The sequence below is a fragment of the Montipora capricornis genome, chromosome 1 (genome assembly GCF_036669925.1).
Source record: "Montipora capricornis isolate CH-2021 chromosome 1, ASM3666992v2, whole genome shotgun sequence".
Lineage (NCBI taxonomy): Eukaryota > Metazoa > Cnidaria > Anthozoa > Scleractinia > Acroporidae > Montipora > Montipora capricornis.
Window position 1 is genome coordinate 43326487 of NC_090883.1, and position 20365 is coordinate 43346851.

A 20365-nucleotide genomic window follows, 5' to 3' on the forward strand; every position below is an offset into this window, starting at 1 on the left:
GATGAAGAGCAGCAACTTAAACATTTTCTGGAAGAAAACAGAAAATTATTTATCTCGGGCAATAAGATTTCATTTGCAAGTCTCTACGACAATCACGATGCCAGGAGACAAATTGAGGGGGACATCCGGACCCACGTTCAACGCCTCTTGGACAAATCTCTAACTCGGTCCATGATTGTGGAAATCAAGCATTCTCCTGGAACAGGGGGCACAACCATCGCTCGTCGCGTTATGTGGGATCTCCACAAGAATTACCCTTGTGCCTTCATAGAAATAAGCCCACAACTCTACTTTGATGAAGATAACACTTACGTTACCAAACTGGCGGATCGCATCGCAGCACTTGAGGAGATGTGTCATACGTCCCCCGTTGTACTTCTCGATGGAAAGCAATCAAAAGCGATAGAAAGTCTGTCAAACAAACTAGTGAGGATCCTCGGAAAGAAAGGAAGACGAGCCCTTTTGCTGCGTTGTCAACACGGGTCAAAAAGCTCGTCAAGAGAAACAGAAGATCCATTGCACGTTCACAAGGTCTTCTACGTAGACGTCAAGCTGGAAGATTCAGTTGCCGATCTTAATGAATTTCAAGCAAAGTACATGGAATTCATAGAAAAATCATTGGGACAGACACGTGTCTCAGGCGCCTGCCGTGTATTCCACTTTCCACTGTTGGCAATGATGCTGACTTTCCGGCCTAAGCTTAAGAAAATAATCGATGATACATGGAATGAAATGAAGAGTATTCAGCAACAAATAGCTGTTGTGGTGGCTTTCCTTCAGTTATATGCTAACCAAGAAACTCCAGCACTCCTTCTCCATGATGCGTTTAAAAAGTATATCCTTTCCGAGGAAAAGACATCCGTCACCTACGAAGAAATAAAGCAGCTGTTTACCGAGCATTTATTGAATCTTATGGTTCCTTCAAAGCGTTTCCCTCGTCGAGGAAGGGTGTATCAGTCGGAGGAGTTGCCTTTCCAGAAGTACACCATGCAGCATCGATTAGTTGCTGAGATGCTTCTAAAGAAAGCCCGCGATGATGGCTATGATCTGTTCAGAGTGGTAAACCAGTTCCTTCAGTTTCCAATTTTCCAACGAGAAGAGTTCATGCCACTCTTTGATGAGCTCTTCGTTTATAACAAGGATGGTCAGAAGAAGAGAAAGTTCTCATTCCTTATAGAGGAGCTTAAAGCTGTAGACCCCTCTCGTGCTGCAGACGTATTTTGTGAGGTGGCCGAGAAGACTAATGATTCACTAATAATTTCAAATGCGGCAAGATTTTATGCCAAGATGGAGCCTCCATCATTTCCAAAAGCCATGGAGCTAATTCATAAATCGTTTAAGGCCAGCAATGCAAAACAGAGATCCAAAAATCTTTGCCACACAAAAGGGGTTGTCCTTTGTATTGAGCTGAAGCGCAAGGTTAAGACCAACGAAGTGCATAATTTGGAAGAGCTGGAGGATCTGGCCTCCAAAGTGCTCGACGCGTACAAGGAGGCCCGCACCTTTCCTCCGACGTATCCCCATCCCCTTATTGGTGAAGTAGAGGTATGGCTGGTATGTCTCGATTGGATAATGGAAAACATGTGCGGCCGTGATTCAGAGAGAACGCTAAAATTCTTGGTGAACCAGTGTCCTGAGTTTTTCCGCTCCTGTGTCAGTCATTCCTTTTGTCTTCTGGATATAGTGGATGAAATTGTTCAAAGTGTGCCAAGTTTATCAGATCCACAAGAAACGCAACAAAGATGCAACCACGCGAGATTTTCTTTGATAAAGACCTTTCGAACAGGACAGCCTTCCACCGGGCGTGGACGTGATGCTGGAGACCTAGTTCAAGCTTGCAAGGCGCTTTGTAGTTCCAAGAACTTTCCAAGGTCGTCAGCGCTCGAACTTAAAAGACTTCAGGTCCTTTTTATGCTCAACTCTGGTGATCCAATTGACTCCTTGAAACCGGAACATCTTCTATTCTTGCAGACGCTCTTGGGAGATCTTGTGTTCAAAGAAAATGAACACCGTCTAGCTTATCATTTGATGAAGGTGTGTGTGCTAGTGACCGGACCACATTGCTACAGTCTCGAGCAAGGTCTTGCGGTAACTGAAAAATGGTTAGAGGTTTCTCATTACGATTGTTTGCCCTACTTTTATCAAATGGCTATTTGCTTTCTCAAAATCTTGGACGGTGACATGTTAGAGTTCATTCCGAAATACTGGAAGGCTTTGAAGGCGTGCAAGGAGAAGGCACAGAATCATTGTCGCAGTACACACTCTTCTCTATTTGTGGGCAAAGATGGCGTTGGAATGTCTCGCTTGATTACTCGTAACACCTTATTCCGTGGAGAAACCGATTACGCCACTGCTGTTCCGTCCGAGACGGTGCCAAGGTTCTGGAGGTATGAGATCAGAAAAAAGTTGCTCGAGTGCAAAGGAAGAATCCGGAAAAGGCCATCCTCAGATCGTGAAAAACCCTACGCGTACATTGAGCTGATTCAAGGAAAAGTAGAGCTTTACGTAGCAAAGAGTGCCGGCATTGGCGAGGTGGATAGAGATTTCACTCAAGGCCAGTTGGTCTACTTTGTGACCAGCTTCAACCTTCAGGGCCCGGTGGCTAATGGAATAACCTTTGAAGCCCAGGACCCATTATCATCTCGCTCACTGGGAACTGATTTTGCAAGAAGCTAAAATTGCTTTGAAATGCAACGATCTATCATCTTATGCAAAGATATGATGTTTACGGGCTTACGATCAACGCTTTGACGGAAATGACGCTGCTTGGCCTGATTCGATGTCTGTTAAAAATCGTCACTATGAAGTCCATTACTTAGAGAATTTCTAATTCAGTGATTTGCGATAGCAAATACATGAACATTTGTCTTATATTCTCTTGTGGAACACGGGGATATAGTGTTCGCTTGTCAGTTTCCTGTTTAATTAGTTCTCGACCAAACTAAGTTATCGAGAAACGTGATTCAGTCCCAACTGAGATTTAGACTTTTGATAACGAGAGCAACAAGTCGGTTATGTTAGAAACAAAGATTCAAAGTGTAGTTTTTTGAAGCATTGTACAGTAAATATTTGCAATGGTCCATTGTCTTTCGAGACAGACGGAGACGACTGCGACGTAGCAGTAAATATTTGCCGCGTAAGGACAAAATCATGATTTTACAGTAAGGTCACGGTACCGAGAAGACTTCATTTGTGATTAAGTTCCATTTTTGTAAGATTATGGAATTTTAAGAGGACAAATCATAGTGAGTGTGTTTGACTCTATCTTAATTGACTTGATCAGCGGATCAGCTTCCATGATTTTCCGAGTTTTTTTATTAACTGCATCTTGAGTCGAACTAGGTCAATCCGAGTATCTGCAGTCTATAGGTTCAATCTGAACTGAGATTCGAGAACAAGTAGAGGGAACATGGAAACGGGTGGGAGATGTCTGTTTATCGACATTTAATTTTTCCCTCTTGTCTCATTGTTGATCAAGATCTAGTATTAATTTATCAATGCGTATAACGTGGTCACAGGTAAACTAAACTTAGATGGAGGCTGCCAAAAAAACTTTTAAGCTTATCGTAGCTAAAAACACACAAACAGCGGTGATAAACATTAGATATAAACGCATCATTTGAAATTATCTTTTACTTGATGTTTCGTATGCTTTTGCATACATCTTCAGAAGTGACGGTTAATACAAAATTGGAGTTTAAATATACAGGATCACTAACTTATTAACTATTAACTATTAAGTAACAATAGAGGTGGCAAAAACTAATGAAGACATAGCTTTTCGCTGCTGACATATTTAGTTAGGTCGGCTTTAAATCTTTGATCGCCCTTTCGCTAAAATTTCAAAATATGATCCCATTTTAAACCGTGACCAGTTTGTCACCGCTGTTTGTGTGTTATTTCTGATAAAACTGAGATGGCCAAAGAAAAAGAGTATTTATCGTAGCTTTTTTGATTGTAGCAAACCGTGTTTAGGCAATGAGTGTACGAGTTTAGCGTTAATATTACTGCTGTGCCATAGTTAATGTCAGGATCGTTGCGCGGGAAAGTAGTTCTGTTTTGGTTGCCAAGAATATCAGCCTGGAACGGAAGAGGTGAGAGAAGCACAAGGAAAGGGAAGGAGAGAAGCAAAAGCTCAGAGAAGACTGCCGCGGAGAGTCGACAAAACCCCTTTATGGACTGTGGGTAGAGCTACGGAATAACTGACGTAAAGACAGTAAACAGTGATAGAAGTGAAGTCAAAACAGGAAAACCAACCACGAATAAAGAAGTGATGGCGTTAAACCTACTTATAGACCACTAGCAGTCTGGGTGTTATGTGGTGTTTACCCATGCGGAAACGCAAGGAACGCGGTGAACTGTGAATAATATACAATACAGAAAAGAAAAATTAGGTTTTATCAACGGAGTTGATAATGTAAATTGACCATTCGCTCCGACAAAGGGCTAACGCTCGAAACGTTAGTTTTTAGAATCCCTGTATGGTGGTCAATTTACATTATCAACTCCGTTGATAAAACCAAATTTTTGGGTACTACTTCGGACGCAGCACTACGGTTTCTTTAGAAACTACCCCCGTTAATACAGAAAAGAGTCTTGAAGAGTTAATTCAGGGCAAAAAAGGGTAGCAAACCAAGCATTCTGATTGGTCAATGATCAAAGAAACGCACAGATAGACAATCAAATGCCAACCCTGGAAAATACATGATACGAGGCCCCGGAGATAAAGGTATTATTAATAAGTAATCACATTAATTTTCTCGAACATTTTGGAATACTGAATAATTTCTTCATTCTTTGACAGAGGGGCCGCGGTATGTATGGGTTATTGACCAAGCGTGAGGTCAAGATGACTGGATATTGGCCAAGTTCTTTTTTTGCGTGTTTATGGACCGAGACGAAGTCGAGGTCCATAAACACGCAAAAAAAGAACTTGGTCATCTTGACCGAACAATCTTGGTCAATAAAGGATTTATTATATGACTTAAAACACCAAAAAATGATCTTTGATCTTGCGGGACCAAGCGAGAAATCCCGAGCGGGCAGTATCGCTCCATCTTGCCCGCTCGGGTAGCCAATCAGAGCGCGCGATTTGGTTCATCTTGCCCGCTCACGGAGCTAGTCATATAATAAATATGGGTTATTGACCAGGCGTGAGGTCAAGATGGCTGGACATAAGCCAAGTTCTTTTTTTTGCGTGTTCGTCTCGGTCTATACACACGCAAAAAAGAACGAGGCCAATATCCAGCCATCTTGACCGAACAAGCTTGGTCAATAAAGGATTTATTATATGACTTAAAACACTCCTAAAAAATGACTTCTGATCTTGCGGGACCAAGCGAGAAATCCCGAGCGAGCAAGATAAGATGAGAATCACATTCCACACTGAACCAAACCTTGTGGGGGTAACAATTCTTTCTTCCCAATGCATTCTCTGTTAATTTTTTACTAAATCCACCAAAATGTGATGTCCATCTTGCCCGCTCGGGTAGCCAATCACAGCGCGCGATTTGGTTCATCTTGCCCGCTCACGGAGCTAGTCATATAATAAATAAATTAGATTTCAGCCCGAGTGAAAGAGTTGACAGAGGCAATGACCATACGCAGTGTTGCGATTTGGGAGCTGACATTTCTTCAGAACGTCGCTAACGCTCGAAATCTCAACCCAGTGGTCAATATTTCTGCAAACTGTGGGTCCAAACCACTCCTGGTCCAACGTCAGTAGTCGCCTCATGTTTAAAGTACTCTGGCCAGCGGTGTCAAGCACTTACCCTTAGCTACCTCATGTAAGGATATTAATCATGGCTTCCAATGGTTGTTGTAGGTGCATGATCGGTCCTTCGATTTTAAACGCGGATCTCTCCTGCCTGGCTGATGAATGCAACAAATTGCTGGAATGTGGTGCAGATTATCTGCATCTCGATGTAATGGACGGGTCAGTAACCAAGAAGATCAATATTATTTGCTTTTTTTTTTTGCTGTATCACGATTCGTGTTCATTCAAGCTGATCACTCTGTTTTCGATGGTGTTTTGCAGGCATTTTGTACCAAATTTGACCTTCGGTGCTCCACTTGTTAAGTGCTTGAGGAAAAAGGTACCCGATGCGTTTTTCGGTGCGTAAAAAAGTAAACCCAAATGCTCATTTGCTAGCTGACGATTTGCACTTACATATATACATTACATATTATGATTCATTAGACTGATGAAATACTAGGATTTTCCTTCTTACGAAAAAATTATATTTTAATTCACCGCGCCCAGTGAACACATCAGTTATCTTTCAACTCTGATGATATGTGTATCGTCATGGTAACTAACACGATTAGCCAACAAAACGGGGGCGTCCCCTTCATTGTAAAATACTCTTGTGCTGTGATATTATTAATTCTTCTCTACTTATTAACATTTTTGTTGGACAACTTGCATGTTTAAGAGGTTGGCGACCACTTTTTCGCCATTTCTGAAATAAATAAAACAAGGCCGCTTTGGGATACAAATTAATTTATATATTCTCGTGCTGATAGCACCTATCAAATTCCTATCCCAGAGCAGCTATGTAATATCCTCTGTATATGTAAAATACAGTCAACTCTCTCTAAGACTGACACCATCAGGATCGGCCTCAGCTGTCCGTCTTGGAGAGGTGTCCGGCTTATAGAGAGTCGACGTAACATGACCCCAGATAGATAATAATGCTGAACCTGTGCACAGTGAATACGCATCAGTTTAAAGTTTGTTTTAAGTTATTTACTTGAACGGAACCTACCTGTTTTTGATTACAATACAATTAGGTTGTCACCTCCAAGTTATTTTTGAATGGCACAATGACTGATTTAATTTAAAACTTGTACTGTGTATGTATTCCGGCGACAAGATAAGAGCTGTCAATTAAATGTCTGGTCATGTTGAAGAATTTTTCTTACCTAAATCATAATTTGCGGTCACATTCAGCACCTCACAAGTGTCTGTTGATGATTTCAAAGTGTCTGTTGCCCCTCTTATGGAGGTGTCCGTCTTATAGAGAGTTTGGCTATGGTAAAATGACTAAGAAACGGCGGGAACCAGCACCAGGTGTCCGTCTTACAGAGGTGTCCATTAAGAGAGAGTTGACTGTATATACATTTTAAGCATTTAGATATTAGATACCTTTTTCTAGCAGTAGAAGACTTTTCCATGTTTGCATAACCTGATTTAAGCACGAGGAGGATTTGGAAAATTTGAGTTATGCAAAGCCAAGTCGCAGTCAAGCTGGCTTTGCATAACTTTACTTTGCATTGCACTCATATCACTTCATTGTACCCAAAGTTGGATGGAATTGGCTGATAATATAATACATGCAGGGCCAATTACTTTCATATATCATTGAGGAAGAAAGAATGTGGCTGTTGTCACATGCATCGCTTCATGAAATAAAATTAACATAATTTTATTTTTATTATTACTATTATTTTTGACAAGATAAAGGCTTTCTTTAAGAATGTATTAAGATAATGATTCATTAGGATTGATGGCTTCTGCCATTTCCTCTCAAATTACAATGTTACAATAATTAATAATTAACTTTAACTTACTACTTATCACTAAATTACATTCCTTTTAGTTTGTTAACTGTTTCAAAATGGCAAAATTGACATCTAGCAGTAAGGCAAGCTGTGTCATGTTCTTGACTTGTGCAAAGCAGTAGTCTATTTGAAAGAGGAAAGCTCTAATAATCTGAGATAATACAAAAGTGGTTTTCTTGCTCTTCAGATATGCACATGATGGTGGCAAATCCAGAGAAGGTACTTAAATTAAATCTTTGTACCAGTAGTTCATTGTGGAATAAAATGACGCATGGGTTTTTAAAAAAATGTAAATGCTTTTTTACAGTGAAAGTGCACTTAGCTATCAAGCTAGTCACCCCACTTTTAATAATCTGAAAGAACCGAGTCAAACTTAACAGAAACATGATTAAGAACCCCATCTGGTAGGAGGCAACCAGTTGGCTATTTACAAAGCATGGTAGAGGTGAATCTAGGAAAACCAGAAACAAATCCAAACAACAGGTTAGAATGGGATTTGAACATGGGGTTAAAAAGTATGCAAAGCAAATGCCCTAACCGCTGGACCATACTGCCCCCCGTGACTTTTATTTAAATCAATGCCTGTTTCTTTCTTCTCTTACTTGTTTTTTGTCGACCCATTCATTCCTCAGGCATCCCAGGATTCCCCCAATTGATGAGTAAAAGCATCTGGTGTTAGACAGTAAAATCTTCTGGCATTAGACAGAGTAAAATCTGTAAAGTCCCTCTCCTAGGAGTCAGTGAGTTAATTAATGAGCTTTAAGAAGAAATCTTGTCTTCAGAAAGGTTTAGAAATAAGTTAAAAAAACAAAAAACAAGTTGTGTATCTGAAGTGTTATACATGTATATTTGTCATAACTTATGCCAATTTCAGGAATGAACAGCTTCACATCGATAGCTTACTGACTAATTACCCTTGCATAAAGCAGGTGACAATACAGCTCAGTAGCCTTCACAAGGATCATGCACACTGTCAAAAACTGTGCCAAATTTAAAAAAACCTTGCTGTCATGTTGCAGTATGTAGCTTGTCCAAAGGAAAAAAATACCAGTGACTGTCTGTCCCTTTTGTATGCTTTAGGAAGTGAGGCTGGTGTAGTGGTTATCATCCCAATCTCCCACCTCTCCAATCACATGTGGGCAGAGTTTCAAAAGATTTCCAACCCAATTCAGGGTTATTCTCTGAGTACTCCAGTTTTTCTTCAATGTCAAAATCCAGTCCAACCTACTGTAGTTACATGTATGTAACTGTTCCTGCTATGTCTTGCTGTGGTTTTGTGCTCTTGGATCAATCAATCAATCAATCTGAATGGAGCTGTGGGTTTAAATCCCACTTCTGACACCATGTTATAATGTAGCGCAGTTGTGCACAAATGGGTAATTAAAGTGTTTTATTCTGATTCAATTGAATCTAATATTGTATTACACGTAATGTTGCGGTCAAAACAGTGACAAGCAAGCAAGGCATCATGGGGTCGTTCGTTCATGTGCTTCAACTGTTGGTCATCAAGTCATTCGATTGAAAGACAGTTTTGTTGCTCGCGCACTCATTGGTAAATTTTTATCATCTATAAGTGGACAGACACATAAATTTATAATTTATGCGAGGATGATGCGGTATTGCTTGCGTCAGATTGAAGTTTCTTGCATTTTTGTCTCGCGTTCTTCTTGTGTTTTGACTTCATTTTGACCCCTCTGCCCTTTTGTTATTGTAAAAAACAAATTGATGTCAGTTTTTCATGCGTCTGTCCTGTCATTGACAATGAATTTCGTCATAACATTGTCAAAGTAGTCTGCAGATCCACTCGGCTACTTTGACAAAGTTATGATGAAATTCATGATCAACAAAAGGACAGACGCATGAAAAACTGACATCAATTTGTATGTTTTTTGGTGCAATTTCATTGCACTTTCCCCTTTACAAATCAGTCCCACTGGAAGTAGATCTAGAGTAGATCTTTTTTTTCTTCCTTTTATCTCTTTATCTCTTCCTTTTCTTCTCTTTTATCTCCGTTGACCCCTGGGACAGAGATTATACAGCCTTTTACTCTGTCTAAAGCCAGATGATTTTACTCGTCAACTGTGGGCGTCCTAGGGCATTTGAGGTGTCGGTGGGTTAACTACGGTGGCCTTAACAGCTGACTGATCATGAGGATTATGATCATGACAATGATTATACTGCTCCTAAAAATTAATTCTCTTCAGCATTTAAGGACGGTGCCTACTATAATTGTTATTGCGCATACGCTCTGCGCATCTCGAAATACTCGAGTTTCCTATCGTTGATGCATTACATTACATTACATTACATTACATTACATTACATACTTAATTGACCGCTCCCCATAGGGGCTTTTCAGGGCCAATGAAACACAATGAAACAACGGAACAGAATAACAGCAACAACAACTATTAAGAAACCCAACTGGCCAGAGGCAAACCAGTTGGCCATTTACAAGTGCAGCTGGGAAGTTGAACCAGGGACTACCAGGGTCAAATTCAACGAGTGGTCAGAGCGAGTCTTGAACCCGGGATCTCTGGATTTCAAGGCAAGCACCCTAACCACTGGGCCACACTGCCTCCTGCTTACTGATACAGGGATATTTTTGCACAGTTGAAAACTATCCGGAGAAAGTAGATCTTAGTAAGTGCTCTTGATATCCAAAAAGAAAATTGGGGGTAACCATGCATTTTTGAGAGATAATTAAGCTTCAATTTGAGAAAGAACACCATACATTTCTTTGTATTTTAAAGCTTTTTACAAATAATATTCACAAATTATCTTTGGAAAATGGGTGGTTACCCCCGATTTTCTCATTGGATTTCAATAACACTTGTTAAGGTCTACATTTCCCTCAATCATAAACCTGGGCAAAAATACCTTTGAATTAGTAGGCACCGTCCTTAAGATTGCTATTAATTTTGTTTTCCAGTGGGTAGATGACATGGCCAGTGCTGGGGCAAACCAATACACTTTCCACATAGAGGCAACAGACAAGCCACTTGAATTGATTGAGCAGATAAAAAAGGCAGGAATGAAGGTTGGAGTTGGAGTGAAGCCAAACACACCTGTTGAGTCTGTCCTGCCCTTGGTCAACCTAGTTGACATGGTGCTCATCATGACAGTGGAGCCCGGATTTGGTGGACAAAAATTTATGGCAAATATGATGCCAAAGGTAGGAGAAGATGCCAGCAGTTGTAGGGTTGGCAAGAGGACTTTTCACTTGCATTGTACTTCACAACAGTGCAAACTTCTTAGGTCTCCACGTGATAAATTCTTTGTATCACTCTCTAGCAATGTTGCACAAGTTCAAGACTTAGTAAGTTCAAACCCTTTTCCTCGGCGTAAAATTGAGTACACAGATTACAATTTCAAATTAAGATTGTGTGCTCTAAACAATAATAATAATTGCTTCATAACTTTTTGCTCAAAGCCTTCCTAGGATGACTGCATAAGTGCTAGGAGGAACGAAGAGGTCAGTCTCCTGTGGATGTGACAGGGATGGAAGAAGGCATGTGCTACCCATGGTACAACTTGTATGGACATCACATTTTGGTGGATGTAGTGAAAAATTAACAGAGACTGCATTGGGAAGAAAGAATTGTTACCCCCACGAGGTTTGGTTCAGTGTGGAATGTGATTCTCATCTTAATTTGTTCTTTTACCAAGGTGAAACATCTTAGAACCAATTACAAGGTTTTGGATATTGAAGTGGATGGAGGCGTGGGAGAATCGACAATTGAAGTAGCGGCTCAGGTGAGCACATTTAATTATGCAGTTGCTAGACACTGTACCTCAGTTACATGTAGCTTCTAAAATTAAAGCTTCTCTGTGGCACGGGATCCTCAAGGACCTCAAGGAAGGGTGAATGGTGAATGGGGGAGGGCAAATGTGCAAATGCACAGTGATGCAAGATGAAAAATTAAAAGGTCCCTCGGCAGTTATTTTCATCCTGGGTTAAACCATGACATTTGAAGTACAAAGACAGAGATTGAAAATTTAATAGTGACACAAGGCCTATGGTTTATTGCCCTTTCCCGACCATTGTATGACTTGACAAGCAACAGGTTATAGGTGGCCTGTCCATGTCCCACATCTTTATCCATATCCAAGTTGAATTTATTCATGGGTGAGACACTTCCACTTAGTCTGTTTCCAGACATTTGTGGTCTGAAGTACATAAACTTAAGTAAAAAAAGGTTGTCTCTGTTATGAGCCTAGTAGGAAGGCCCATCAGGTAGGTGCTTATCTTCAGTTTCCGTAGCATGAAGGGACTTGGAGTATTTCTACTCCCCCCCCTCCCCCCCCCCCCCCAGATGGGATGCTAGTCCATCACAGGGCTACCCCCAGCATTTCATTGGTACCCATTTATACACCTGGGTGGAGACAGGTACTGTGAGAGTAAAGTGTCTTGCCCAAAAACAACACAATGTCCCCAGTCAGGACCTGAACTCAGACCACTCCATGCAGAGTCAAGCACTCTAACCATGAGGCCAGTGCACCTCCCATGAAGTACATGAAGTGTAGGTCCTAAAAAGCCTTCAAGGTTTTTACATTGCGCATGCTACGCATATATAGAATGTACTGGTTAGAAAATCCATGAATTGAAGGCATTTGTGGTCCACATGCCACTAATGTTTATAATGTCTGGTACATCTGTTTGATCAAAATTGTTTACCATCAACTGCTCACCTACTGTCCAGTCTTTTTCTGTTCTTTACCCCAGGAATTCCAAATCAACATTACGCTGTGGTCTTATTATTTCCGTTTTATTTGTCAGGCCGGTGCCAATATGATTGTGTCAGGCAGTGCAGTCATCAAAAGTGATAAACCAAAGGAGGTGATTGACACCCTGAGAGCAGTGACGGAAAAATGGATTAAGATAAACAATGAAGCTTGTAATTAATGCAGGGAAAAGGGGGTTAGTGTCAAATTCGTAATAAGTGAAGTATGATTTCACGGGCTGAGGTAAAACTGGAGGCATGCAGTGCAGGCTTGATCTATTTGTTCTAATATTTCAGATCAAGTTTCCGATGGGAAAAGAAAAATGCGTTCAGGGGTGTCAATGCAAAAAAGCTGGGTTAGCTACTCGATGAACCTGGCAGTGAGTTTGGAAAGCAAGGTTTAAGGGAAAGCTCACTTAATATGACAAGGGGGGGAATGAAGATATTGAGGGGGGGCTCCGAAAAATTTTAGACACCTGTAGGGGGGGCTCTGAAAAAATTGTTGGGCTAGGAGGGGAGCTCCAAAAATTTTTTATACCAACACATGACATCATCATACAGATCGGATGGTTTTCAACTCGACAATTTAATGACCTGTGCAACTCAGCTATATCAAATGTAGTCTCAGTAATTATTACACTCTTTGTTCATCCCAAAAATGCTTTAGAAAATTCGAAAAATTTGAAATGCGCAGGGGAGGGGGAGGAGGGGGGGTCTACCTTTGAGTTTCAATATCTTCATCCCCCCCACCTCCCCCGTGTCATATTAAATGAACTTTCCCTAACAAAACCTTTTTCCCTTCAATGTCTTGGTTGAATTTCAGCCACATACATCCCTGAATGATTATAGTGAGATATCACTGTGACAGTAAATGATAATTATTTAATTTTCCACCTTGCTTTATTTTTCCTACTCCTCTTGCAATAAATAACACAATTTTGTATTTGAAAAAAGAAATTTAAATAATCTAAACTTAATGAAATAATATGCCAAGTACTTTCCACAAACCCATCAAGTTTGAAAGAAGGGTTTGTTTTAAACTAATACTGGCAAAGTAAACTACACAATCTTATGCCAAAAACAATTATTACACACACTTGGGTATTATAATGCAAGAGGTAACGCATACATATGGAACAATAAATCTGTAACATAACTAGTTCACATTAAGTGTCATCCTGTTTTAAGAACAGTTGTTGGTATAAAGAATGATAAATTCTGAAGCCTAGTTTAAAATACAGTAATCACATGTAGGGAAAAGAACCTTAATACAATGAATTGCTATTATATCACATTAAATTCCATGGTCATTTGGCACCTTGTCAAATGAAGTTCCATTGTTTTTCATACAGAAAACGTTTTCCATTCTATGCTTGCAGCATTCTCTTTATTCGTCTATCGCAACGTTTCTACTTGAAGACCAACAACCTAGGTATCCCCTGTGTATTTATTTTTTATCTTATTTATCACTAATTGTCTTCTTCTTTAGTCTTCCTCCTTTTGTTCATCTCGTAACATGTACCTGAAAAATTAAATGCAGACTCAAGTTTGTAAACTTTATTGCACAGTTGGTATCCCTGTGGCCAGGCCAAGGAATGTAACCGATGCTGGAGGTGCCCTAGTTACAACACACACCTCACTCACACTACTTAAGTAGAGTATCCAAATAAGAAATCAGGGGCACTTTCCATTTGGAAAACCCAGTAAGGTCAATCAAAGGATTTGGGTAAACCTCACCAAGTGGTCCTAAATTTCCAGAACAGACCTCTTTACAGTTGTATCCTTAGTTACCTGGCCTTTAAATGAAAGTGAGGCTGGTGTTGACCTTGTTATGATTTAGACCTCCCTCCTTTTCTTATTTTAAAGTTGTTGTTGTCATGGTAATGAGTAAGACTTTGCATAAGAAAAGCAGTGAGGTTCCTATCAAAACAAGGTCACATCCATGCTCACTTTCATTCAGAGGCCAGGTAACTAAGCACACAACTGTAAAAATGGACTGTCCCAGAAGAAATCCTATCCCACTGCTTCATTCTTCCTTGTGCGCAATTGCTGTTTACATTTTGGGACAATACTCATTGATGTGATTGGTTTCGAGCAGCAAACTGGAAAATGCTGTTCCATTGCGACATGAAATTATCAACCTTCTGGTTCGAACGGAAAGCACCCCAGGTCATACACATGTAGGTTCAACTCCTGTTTGCTTCAGACTACTCAAAAGCTCTCATAAAATATTCAACTCTTTGTAATGCATGCTCCTCCTCTATCGTTGAATAGTAAACATTAATTTACATGACAAAAACTGAGCTTCAATTTCATCTCCAAGCCTGATGTTACTGAGTATCATAAAACCCATCGTCCCCTCAACATCCAAGAGTACTAATAATTTCTTCCTTAAAGCTTGCAAAATGAGACTTATTTGCGCGGCAGCCATGGACAATAGATTTTGCACCCCAAGCCTCCTCAAGTTGAAATGCTTGGGAACAAGTTTCAGTGGGGCAAAACAAAAGTTTTCAATCCCTCTGGACTCAACATGGCCGCCGTGTGATTAATGCCCATTGAGCCGACACACTGGTGAACCAATATGAATTTTAATGAATGGTTCTCTGCTGGAAAACTGTCTGAAATTTAAAGATGCAACCATACGTAAGAATGATAAATTGGTCATACACTCCAAGACTGACAATAAAATAAAATACAGTTCTTGTGACCAATGTTAGTCTAGTTGTGTAACAAAGTTAATGAAGAGAAAGTCGATCATACCATTCAGTGATGGGATTGGATAAATCAATTTTACTGAGATCAAGCAGAACCTGAAGGAAAAGAAGAGAAAGCAGTACAATATTTAGAAACCTCTGTCAGAGAATTACATAAGTATTGTGATCCTCCCACAGTCTTGCTTATGAGAGAGAGACAATACACGGATATACATGTAACAAGGATGAAAATTTGAAATTGACATTGCATCATTGAAATGCATTGCTCGTTTAAGCTCTGGCATTGCCACAGATTTAGTTCACATTCGATTAAAATTACTGAAAGATTTTGATATTTTGGCATCTAAATTAATTATCCTGGACATGGATGGAGAACAATGTTTTAAATTGTTAGGAACATGTAAAAATAAGAAACAGCATTAAAATGCTCACCTTACCACTAAGAATTGAAATGTTGATCTGGCACAAACTGTTTTTTTAAGAGTCTTATTCATGTATGTATGTACATTATGTATATTAAAATGGATGGATCAAGATAAAAAAAATAAATAAAATAATTGCAAATTATTTGAGATGCAAATACGGCATTATATTGGCAGAGTTGGTAGAAAGCATATTCTCATAATCTTCCCAAAATGAAAATATACTTTCTCTCTATTCGCTCGTCACACGGCGGCCATATTGTCCCAGGAGACCAAAGAGCTTTGTTTTACCACGCCAAGCCTCGCAGTGGAAACCATGGGGGTGAAGCTTGGCGTGGTGACACAAAGCTTTTTGGTCTCCCGGAACAACATGGCCGCCGTGTGACAAGCGAATGGCAGGTTTCAGACCAGAAACACACAACGTTTTCTCATTCAAGATACAAAATGCGAATCACTGTTACTATAATTATCTGAATACATGTAGTACCCATAGGTTCTCTCAATGCTTCAGCAATCTTACCTGTCCCATTGAGGTTTTGCTCTTGGAAAAGAATGACACATTATTCTTCACAGTGATGTCCAGGGTGCGCTCCTTTAGCTGATCCTCTGGAACAAACCAATCAAACCTGTAAAACAAAAAAAGACAAAACGCAGTCTTCATCTACTATATTGTAAGGAGACACCCAAAGAAATTTGGTGTCTTATTCCACTCCCAAAATTTTCCATAACCCATTGACTCCGGCCCCAAGAGTGATCTATATGAATTCTCTCCTCACAAGCTTGATACATTGTTAAGCAGCCCAGTGATGGGAATAAAGAAATTGATCACCAGGGTTTCCTTGTCTCGACATATCCTCAAATTCCCATAACTGACATAAAAAGTACTGTATGGCAGTCAGTAAGGAGAATTGACAGTCAGGTTTGGGAGCAAATAGTCATTGTGAATAAACAAACAGTAACTTCAGGTGTCTGTTGATGAGGAGTTAGTCATAGTGGTCAAAATGAAAACTCAGTGAGTAAAGCGTAAAACATCATTCTCACAGGTGCATTACACATCAATAGTTGTATTTTAAATTTGAGAGCTGTGATATTGTAGACCCCGCAGATCAGTGAAACACTACGAACAACCTAGAGGAACGACTTGGCTCCCAAGACGTTTTGTTGCCCAGTGAGTTGAGCATCTTGCCAGAGACTGACTTTCAGTTGTCCTTTTGCCAATTGCCAGGCAATCAGCACAACACATTTTCACAATGAATGTAAGCCCCATACCAAGATTTATGTTCATAGCCACTAGAGACCTTACGCAAGGACGACTACGACAACGACAACGCAAACAAGAATGTTGTCTCAAAATATTATTTCTCGTTATTCTAACAATTTCATGATAACTCCCAAGCCATTCGGAATGGAAAGTGTTTATCAACATTGTGATATTGTGGGATTAAAATTGGTATGAATGGAGTGGTTGTTTGGGAAGAAAATTAAAAGATTTCCTCAGGTTCTCACATCCTCAAATTTAGTCAATTCACGTCGTTGTCAGGACGAGGACGGCAAAGAAATGTTCCAAAATGCAAAACGCACCTACAGGGTATGCAGAGCCTTTGTTTTTGTTCATTAAGCCAATTTTGTTTTGTGGCGTTTTCGGAGCCACCGTCGTCATTGTCCTATCGTAAGGTCCCTATTAAAGTACGGCCCACAATGAACCCAACTTTTCTGTGAGATTGGTTATTCATTTAGATGAGTTGTCACACTCCAACAGTATTGGAATTTATCAAGACCCGTCAACATGTTGAGTTCACCTCTTTGCCTTGGTCGCCACCTGACTTTCATTTCAAACACAGCAAAGACAGGTGATCAACAATGATAAACCATGCCACTCAGCTTGTGAACATTGGGCACGTACAGCTGTACATGAAAGACAAGGGAACAAAACAATCTTAGCCCAAGGAATAAAATGAAATAACCACTTACGTTTCATCAAATACTGGTTCAAGCGTATTTTTCTTGACATCAGTACGTCTACGGCCACTGCGAGACTTGTCAGGAAGCAGGTAGGCTCGAACGTATGGGTCAGACAGACCATCTGAATCACATGCCAGCAATTTCCTGTTTGTAGAACAGAAAAAGTGCAATTGGAAATACTGTATGTTGCACCATTGTAATTTCTTTCCAGAGAACTATAATAATAATTATTTAGACTTGCAGGTACAAAACCTGACTCCCTGGAAAAGCATGGAAACATTCAAATCAGCATCAAATTTTGACGATAATTGAGAAAATTGTACCTTGCTTCATGGACCATGACCTCCAGCTTGCTACCCTGTTTATTGTATCGTGTTGTGAGGCGAATGTCACCAGAAACTGTCCTGTTGGTGGAATCAAAACTACATTGTTCACGAGGCAATATTTCAAAAGTGATTTTGATGACTATAGGGTGTTGTTGAGATTTGGCCTTTTATTGGCATCTTTTAAACTGAAAAGACAAAAAAATACCAAAAAGTGACAGTACAGGAGCTTTGATCATTCGTACCTTTGAATCTTTGGTGCCGTTTTTCTTCGTCTCACAGTGTTACCCTCGCTAGGAGCCAAACAAAAGCAGAAAAAAATGCACCGTTTTAGGTGACCTTTATCTGATGCAAGACTGGGAAGGCATGCAGCATGCAGACAGTGGGGAAGAATGAGTTTTAAAAAGGACAGGTTAGTACTATACATGCAGATACCATGTTCTTGGTTATTGTCTATTAGGAGAAAATTGGTGTAGTTAATACATGCAGAAATAATGTTAGTTTACCCCGGTAACTTACAACTGAACAATACGAGGTTATTTTTGAGCATGGAGTTATTTAACCCCACAACTTTGCATCCACCATGCTGAAAGTGCAATTATTAATACAGGGTTCATGCTGCATTTTGTCTATAAATTTCCAGGCGTATTCAAGGAATTTTCAAGAACCAAAAATTGAGTTTTCAAGGAGCGTTTGTTGGAGGATTTCTATGTCATACATCATGTTTCAGTGTTTTCTTTGGTGAAAAATTAAGGCCCATCTTGATATTATTCTTTCCCATATCCTAAACGTTAAGTGCATGCACAGGCATTTCAATTTTTGCATTTTATCTTTCCCCAATAGTCAAATAGTTGGGCTCATTTTTTGGACTGTCCCTTTAACTTCAACAATTTTCACCCACGCAGTTTCCCACAAAATCCTTTTTTTCAAGGGCTTTTCAAGTGCCCTTGAAGTCCAAAATTTAATTTCAGGGCTTTTCAAGGACTTCAAGGAGCAGCACGAACCCTGTTAATAGTAAAATAGGAAGAAAAATAGCCTAATAGTATGTGCATGCACATGCAGTTATTTAGTTTATGAAACTATAATGAAATAGGTGTTAGGTTTTTGGTGTTCGTAGTACAGCAGTGCAATTTCTTTGATTATTTTACATTTTAACTTTACAAAAAGGATGCAGAAAAATGTAGTGGGAGGTTTGCTGCAACTTGTACCGTTATGACAACATAATCATGATTAAAATGACAATGACAAGGTGGAGGAGAAGGCGGAGAAATCATAACATCAAATAATGATCACTTAAGGTTGTCTCAAAATAAAATAAAATAATCCATAAATGTACTGGTACAACTGTCATAGCTTCCTTCTACTGGTAATAAAGTAAAAAGATGTTGTAAAAAGTTAATTCTGTCAGTTGGAATAGCGCATTGAAAAGAAGTCCTACAGTGAACAACGTTATTGAGGAACTACACTGTACCTTGACATTCTCATCAATGGAATTTGAAATTAAACTGTGACAGAACAACAAGCAGACATGTGTGACATTTGTGATATAAAGCACTGTATATGACTCACCTTTCCTTGCTGCGTGGAATTTCACCCACACTCTCCCCATGAAGCTCATCTTCTGCAATCATGTCGGGTTCATCAGTGTCGCCCTCCTCCTCGTCTGAGGTGTCATCATCTTGCGGTAAACAAGGCCTGAAACAAAAATCATCATCTCATTGTCAAGATCATCATCATCATTCCCCCACCATGCCCTCCATCTCCTCCCTTCCCCTCCCACCCACCATTTACATACACGTAAAACAGAGTACCACATCATAGCTAACATCACCAGTGAGAATCAATTAATTTGAAGTTGGCAGTTGGTTTTGAGTTGAGTAATCAACTGTGTTATGTCAAATGATTTTAATTAACCTCAGGGTGAAAGAAGCTCTCTTTAACTTCAATTACTGCTTTAGGGGAAAAAAGTAACCAACATCTCTGAAGGAAGACCTGTGTTGTGGCTGTCAGTACGATTTGAAACCAAGTAATTTTTGTTACTTGATGTAATGAAAGAATACATGTAATACATGGTATATTTTTTAAAAACAGGGTTTAAACATGAAGACATGTACTCTCCTTTATTTAGAAACTGATGTTACTTTTTCTCAATGCGCGCAAGTGGGCGGAAATCTGCAAATCCTGCAATCTGATTGGCTCTGGGAGCAGGCGGAATTTTTCTATCTTGCCCGCCAAACCAGGCAGAATCCTAGTCCAGGTTGTGTGAGCTTGTGTAATGACCTTAAATTTCTGTCTTGTGACAACGAATCAGTTTAGGTACAGATTCCTGACAGAAGTAAAATTAGTGCTTCAAAACAGATTTTTATTCGAGAAGAGGCATGGAAATAGAATTCCAATAAAACTATTTCTCTTTGAAACATTCAGTTTGTAAGTCGCTTACTGTATTCACTATCAAGCGCGGTGCAAGTCAACATGATTTTAAAAAGTGATTTCAAAGAGGAAGAGAGAGAGAGGGAAAAAATAAATTAAGTTATTTACCAGCTAAGGGTTGGTCTGCATAGCGAAAAAATGTGACCTCGGTCTTGAAAAAGCTGCATTTTCAAGACCTCGGTCACAGTTTTTTGCTATACAGACCTTCCAGCTTGCAAATAACACAT

The 20365-nt window shown here is 39.7% G+C and overlaps 3 protein-coding genes across 3 annotated transcripts in view; 2 read left to right on the forward strand and 1 right to left on the reverse strand.

The window, feature by feature from the left end:
* LOC138045363 (uncharacterized) overlaps positions 1-20365 on the forward strand; it is a 235795-nt gene that overhangs the window by 8844 nt on the left and 206586 nt on the right. The gene's annotated exons all lie outside the window — the stretch shown is intronic.
* On the forward strand, positions 5779-13842 carry LOC138045420 (ribulose-phosphate 3-epimerase-like). The gene is made up of 6 exons (XM_068891930.1): positions 5779-5935; positions 6038-6114; positions 7751-7782; positions 10496-10738; positions 11233-11319; positions 12344-13842. The coding sequence occupies exons 1-6, from the start codon at positions 5802-5804 to the stop codon at positions 12467-12469; spliced, it is 699 nt and encodes a 232-aa protein (XP_068748031.1). The 5' UTR covers positions 5779-5801; the 3' UTR covers positions 12470-13842.
* The window catches only part of LOC138049557 (extended synaptotagmin-2-like), a 14815-nt gene continuing 7599 nt past the window's right edge, over positions 13150-20365 (reverse strand). Inside the window, exons 2-8 of the mRNA XM_068895886.1 lie at positions 19278-19403; positions 17954-18001; positions 17709-17789; positions 17395-17529; positions 15944-16049; positions 15048-15097; positions 13150-13809 (exon numbers count right to left, since the gene is read on the reverse strand). Of these exons, the coding sequence (XP_068751987.1) occupies positions 13773-13809; positions 15048-15097; positions 15944-16049; positions 17395-17529; positions 17709-17789; positions 17954-18001; positions 19278-19403 (583 nt within the window). The 3' untranslated portion in view covers positions 13150-13772. The remainder of the gene's footprint in view (positions 13810-15047; positions 15098-15943; positions 16050-17394; positions 17530-17708; positions 17790-17953; positions 18002-19277; positions 19404-20365) is intronic.

Bases quoted from the DNA above. Each gene is read 5' to 3' on its own strand.
- LOC138045420 (XM_068891930.1), top strand. From the start codon at position 5,802: ATGGCTTCCAATGGTTGTTGTAGGTGCATGATCGGTCCTTCGATTTTA. The intron at 5,936-6,037 runs GTCAGTAACCAA...GGTGTTTTGCAG, and splicing joins CATCTCGATGTAATGGACGG to GCATTTTGTACCAAATTTGA. The intron at 7,783-10,495 runs GTACTTAAATTA...TTTGTTTTCCAG, and splicing joins TGGTGGCAAATCCAGAGAAG to TGGGTAGATGACATGGCCAG.